Consider the following 6,000-nt stretch of genomic DNA (forward strand, 5'->3'; position numbering starts at 1 on the left):
TTTTCATCTTGATCTTTTAAGTTTCATGTCCAATTGTGATGACCATTCTTCTACATGTAACATTGTTTTAATTTTTGAAAACCTCTGACATTCTAAAACAACACACCTCAGGATAAATCTAATATTGCTTCATATACCTCATTGGTAAGAATTTTTTCCTGTAAGTTGGCTACAAATTTGTTTTAAGTCTCCTATGTTATTATTTGTGTTTCGTTTGAACTACAGCATCTCAAACTTCACCTTTCCTCACTTCTTGCTCAGGTCTCGATCACGTTCATATAGTGGATCATCGTTCAGTGGCAGCTCTTACTCATATTCCAAGTCAAGATCTCATTCCTCACGATCATATTCTCGATCAGTCAGTCGATCTCCAAGTCGTTCCTATTCGAGGTCACCTTCATATCGACGAGGCAGTGGGAAGAATAGAGGCTATCGATCAAGATCCAGATCTCGTGGATTTCATAGATCCAGGTCCAGGTCACCATCTTACAGAGGATATCGCTCCCGCTCCCGATCTCCAAACTACAAGCCCCATTCTCCTTACAAAAGAAGTATCCCTCAGAGTGAAAATGATCGTGAGTATTATGATCGTTACAGAGAACCATTACCACCATTTGACTACAGAGAACTTTATGATAGACCTCGTGATCCAAGAGACGCTTTTGAAAGGGAGCGGTACAGAGAATGGGAGAGGCGATGCAGAGCATGGTATGAATATTATAAAGGATACAATGGTGGTAATCAACCACGACCTCGTTCTCCCACAAGTAAGGACCATTTCTCTCCTGAGCGTTTTGTCCTACCTGGCCCTAGGCGTGATAATTCACCTCACGTTCGGAGTCGCAGAGATGAATATGCAGCGGAACAGTTATCACGAGGGCGTAATTTGGGAGGTGCAAACAATTATCCAGAAAAGTACTCTTACAGAGAAAGTCATTCTGGAAAGGAACTGAGAGGATCAAAAGAAAAGGAAGCAACAGTAAGCCTTCGCCCTGACTCAAAAAGTGCAAAACACAAAAAACACAGGAAGAGGAAAAAAGATGAAACTGAGTCAGTCAGTAACCTGATGTCTTCTCGAGAAGGAAAAAAAGCTGTCGAGACTACTGGTGATGACAGCAAAGGGTCTTCCTTGTTTCTGCCTCCTTGCAGAGATGATGCCACACCTGTGAGAGATGAGCCCATGGAAGGAGATTCGGTTGCTTATAAAACTCCGTCTGACAAAGACAGGAAAGAAAAATCAAAATCAAAAGTGGAAAAGATGAAGCGGAAGGCAGAGAGTAGCATGCCGAAAAAGGAATCCTCTGGGAAAACCACAAAAGCTCCCCAAGAGAAGCCTCTTGAAAAAGAGCGGGAGAAATCACCTCACAACGAGCCCAGCATTAAGAAATACAGGGAGGAATGTCCTTCCAAAGTTGAAAGTGTGAAAATCCAACCCCTGCCAAAAAGTGAAAAGTTCTTTCTGCCAAGGAAGCTGCAGCTCAAAATGGGAAGAGAATACAAAGAAATGAAAACTGCAAAGGAGGAAAAACAAAAGAAAGATTATCCCAGAGAGGAAACAAAACATGAGAAAACTGTGAGCAGAGAGGAAAAATTTAAAACAACAGTCAAAGCAGATGATAAGCCAGGTAAGGCAGAAGCAAAAGCTGACAAGCGTAAGCGGAAAAATGATGAAAAGGTGACCGACAGAGAGCTTGGAACACCTCCAACTAAATCATCAAAAGTGGAAATGCAGGAGGCAACAAAACCTTCAACAAAGCTGAAGTCCACATCTGCTACTGAGAAAGCAACAGGAAATCTTGCAGAATTATCTTGTGAAAATGAGAAAGTCACTCCAACAAATTTGCCAGTGAGGAAGATTAAAATAAATAGGGAGAGTGGCAAAAAGATTGTGAGTGGGGAATCCCCAGCTGCTCAGGAGGAGGTTTCCGAGTTACTGGAATTAAATGGTGGAAAATCCAAATCAGACAAAGTGAAAAGCAAGGCGAGGAGGAGAGTGGCGGGCAGCGAGACCGTTGCTTCTGTCCTGGTAGATTATACAAGGTTAGCACTTTTAATGTTTGTATTTGTTGGTACCAGTTGATCTGGGTTCTTGGGAGCTAAGCAGGGCAAATCTTTTGGTTATGTTGTCTGGTTACTATTAAGCATGTAACTTTGCTGATATTGCATTTGCTCTGGAAGGTAATTTTCAGTGTAAGAGTGCTGTACTCTATCTTCCAGTATTGCACACAAACTGCATATTCGGTTGTCATTACTTCCCCTTTGCATCCCTGTGCAATTGACCTTTAAAATTGCAATCAATCATAAATTTAATCAAAGCACGATACTGAATGCTGGGTGCCATTGCTCAGAAAATGATGGGTACACTCAAGTTCTCAGTGCTTTTGACGGTTTATTGAAGAAATGAGCATGTTGTAAATGTATTAAGCCTGACTGAGAAGACCGGCTGTTGCCCAGGTTTCTATACTTTTTTTTTTATTTACACAAGTTCAGATTCCAAGTGATTTCCTTAATAGTACAGCAATACATCCTACGATTTTAAGCAGTCTTTGAATCCACAGCGCTGACATTCATTCTCTTGTATTGGGGTTTCCAATGGGAAGCATGTTGGTCAGTTTGTTGGTATATGCATCTCTTTTGAATTGGGTGAGCCTGCATGTGGAAATTTTAGCTATTGAAGTAATAGGTGCTGACAGTAAAAGTGTAATCATTTTCTTATTTTTTTCACTCCCAGCACCAGTTCTGCTGGAGGGAGCCCCATTAGGAGAGCTGAGGAGAAGCTGGATGCAAAGAAAACCGTGATCAAGACCATGGAGGAATACAACAGTGATACCAGGCCCCCAGCTGAAGATGAGATTGTTATTGTCCAAGTCCCTCGGTCCAAGTGGGAAAAGGAGGATTATGAGACTGATGAAGATGAAGGAAAAGCAGCAGCTGCACTAAACGCTGGGAAACCTAACAGTTCTGGGCAAGGTGTAAAGACTGCCAACCCAGCAAAGCAAACTGAGAAAGATGTTGTTTTTGTAGAGAGAGTTCCAAAAACTACTAAAGAGCTGACCATGGAAGAAGCTCAGCAGGAGGCTAAGCCCCCAGGTAAAAGCTATGTGCTGAATGAAAAATCTGCAAGGACTAAAGATAAGGAACATGTTATGTCTGACAGAGAGATTTTGGAGAAAAAGAAAGCAGCCATTCAGCTAGACAAGCCAACGGTTACTGAGAGAGTGATTGAGGTAGCAAGTGGAAAGAATCCACCTACAAAAGAGCACCAGACTGAAAAACTGGAGCCAGGTAGCCGAGGTGCCTTAAACAAAGACCTGCTTGCTGATGTTGACAGTAAGATGGATGGCAACAACAGGCATGGCTCAACCAACAAGCAGAAAGAGGAACGAAGCCGAGATACAAGAAGGCGAGTCTCCCCCAGTAAGTGTGAAGAACTGACATATGTTCAAAAGGGACGAGAACAACATACAGAGAGCAGAAGAGGCAATACTGAGCCCAGGAAAATAGATCACAATGCTGAGAAAGACAAGAAATCACAGACGGACCACAGAAGTGGGTCAGAGTGCATAAGTGGCAGTGAAGAGGCAAGATCAATCCCTTTTAACCGAGGCAAAGAGAAACACATTTTTGAAACCAGAAGCAATAAGGACAGTGAAGTAAGTGGGAATAAGGTGCCTCATCAGACTGAAGAATCAGCTGAAAAGAACGAGCAGGATCTTTCTTTGAGCCGGGGTGAGAAAGATCACAGCCGTTCCAGACTTCCAGGATCCCTTAGTCGTTCCTCCCGATTATTACGCCATTCCTTGGATGTAGCCAGGGAAACAGACGAGGCTGCCTTTGAACCAGATTACAGTGAAAGTGACAGCGAAACTGAAGCTGAGCTAAATGATGGAAATGACACAAAAGAGATTACAGATGAACCAAAGGAGGTCACGGCTGTGTCTGCAGGTTCCAGGAACAGTGGAACTAAAAGTCACACCCAAAGCAGCCCTAGCCCCAGTTGTAGTCGCAGCTACAGCCCTAGTGAAAGTCAGACACGCAGTCACAGCAGCAGTGCGAGCTCAGAGGATACACAGGACAGCAAGAAGAAGAAGAAGAAAAAGGAGAAAAAGAAGCACAAGAAGCACAAGAAACACAAAAAGCACAAGAAGCACCTTGGGGTTGACTCAGAGCCTGATAAAACTCAGAAACACAAACACAAAAAGAAAAAGTCCAAAAAAAGCAAGGACAAGGATAAAGATAAAGAAAGTGACCAGAAGGTCAGATCTTCTGTCATTGTGCGAACTGCAGAAACGGATTAGACATTTGTCTAGAATGTTTCGTCAAACTTTGCCACAATGCTTGGAAGCTTTGTAAATATTTACTCAGACATTGCTATTCTGCGCTGAGTTTACTAAACTGCAATTCTGGAGATATTGTTTTCTGTAAAATTGAGGGTTTATAAATTAGCAATTTTTGTACAGAATTGTGTTTGACCAAAGTATGGTCAGATTATGCTGCAGCATTTTTAAGTGAACTGTCAGACTACACTGGGAACTACTGTGAAATTTTCACTGTACTTTTTTTATAGCTGTGTATACAAGCTGACAGTGTAATTAATGTAAATGTTTTGCTTGATGATTTGCAGTACAAGCCCCATTGTGTCATCTTTTGACTGAATAAATTTTCATTGAATTCAGTACAGTTGCAACAAATACTTTCTCCCCATTTCCAGATAATATAGCTAAAGACAGTTATTTTTAAAGTCAAAATAGGATTTTTGAGGACTGGGCTAATAGTCTTAAATTATGGGGTTATGTAGCATAGAAACACGTCCTTTGAACCATCACTAACAAGTTGTCTACAAGTTAGTCCCTTGTGTTTAGACCAAATCCTGCTTGAGATTTTCCTATCCGTGTCACTGCCTAAATGTCTTTTTAATATAATTGTACCTGCCTCTACCCCTTTCTCTGGTAGTTCTTTCCACATCCCTATCGCTCTGAATGTGGAAAAAGTTATCTCTCAGCTCCCCTTTCACCTTAAAACCTATGCCTTGTAATTTTTACCTCCATTACCTTGGGAAAAAGACTGTAACCTTTCACCCAATTGATTCTGCTCATGATTTATCTATGATGTTAACCCTCAGCTACCCACGCGCTAGACAAACTCCCAGCCTACCCAGTCTCCCCTTATAACTCAAACCCTCCAATCCCAGTAACATTCCTGTGAATCTGTTTTTTTTTAGTTTGCACCTTTTCTGGGGTTATGACATCCTACCTGTAGGCAGTCAGAACTGCGCATACTGCTGGTCTTGCAAAACTTCTCTGCAGTTGTAACATGTTAATACCTTAACTAATGAAGGTAGACACTAGAATACTGCAGCACAAATACAGGCCCTTCAGCCCTCAATGTTGTGCCGACCTGTATATTCCTTTAAAAAAAGTACTAAACCCACACTACCCCATAATCCTCTTTCTTTCATCCATGTGCCTGTCCAAGAGGCTCTTTAAATACCCCTAATGTTTTAGCCTCCACCACCATCCCTGGCAAGTCATTCCAGACACCCACAACTCTCTGTGTAAAGATACTTACCCCTGATGTCTCCCCTAAACTTCCCTCCCTTAACCTTGTACGCGTGCCCTCTGGTGTTTGCTATTTGTGCCTTGGGAAACAGGTACTGGCTATCCACCCTATCTCTGCCTCTCATAATCTTGTAGACCTCTATCAAGTCTCCTCTCATCCTACGCTCCAAAGAGAAAAGTCCCAGCTCTACTAACCTTGCCTCATAAGACTTGTTTTCCAATCCAGGCAACATCCTGGTAAATCTCCTCTCCATAGCTTCCGCATCCTTCCTATAATGAGGTGACCGGAACTGAACACAATAGTCTAAGTGTGGTCTCACCAGAGATTTTGTAGAGTTGCAACATGACCTCTCTACTCTTGAACTCAATCCCCCTATTAGTGAAGCCTAACATCCCATAAGTCTTCTTAACTAACCTATCAACCTGTGCAGCGACCTTGAGG

General features: G+C 42.2%; 1 protein-coding gene across 1 annotated transcript in view; it reads left to right on the forward strand.

Annotated features, from left to right (window-relative positions):
- The window catches only part of rbbp6 (retinoblastoma binding protein 6), a 90,579-nt gene extending 85,904 nt beyond the window's left edge, over positions 1-4,675 (forward strand). The window contains exons 16-17 of the mRNA XM_073061345.1: positions 262-2,040; positions 2,732-4,675. Of these exons, the coding sequence (XP_072917446.1) occupies positions 262-2,040; positions 2,732-4,298 (3,346 nt within the window). The 3' untranslated portion in view covers positions 4,299-4,675. The remainder of the gene's footprint in view (positions 1-261; positions 2,041-2,731) is intronic.
- Positions 4,676-6,000: the final 1,325 nt, after the last annotated feature.

Source organism: Hemitrygon akajei, chromosome 11, assembly GCF_048418815.1.
Source record: "Hemitrygon akajei chromosome 11, sHemAka1.3, whole genome shotgun sequence".
Lineage (NCBI taxonomy): Eukaryota > Metazoa > Chordata > Chondrichthyes > Myliobatiformes > Dasyatidae > Hemitrygon > Hemitrygon akajei.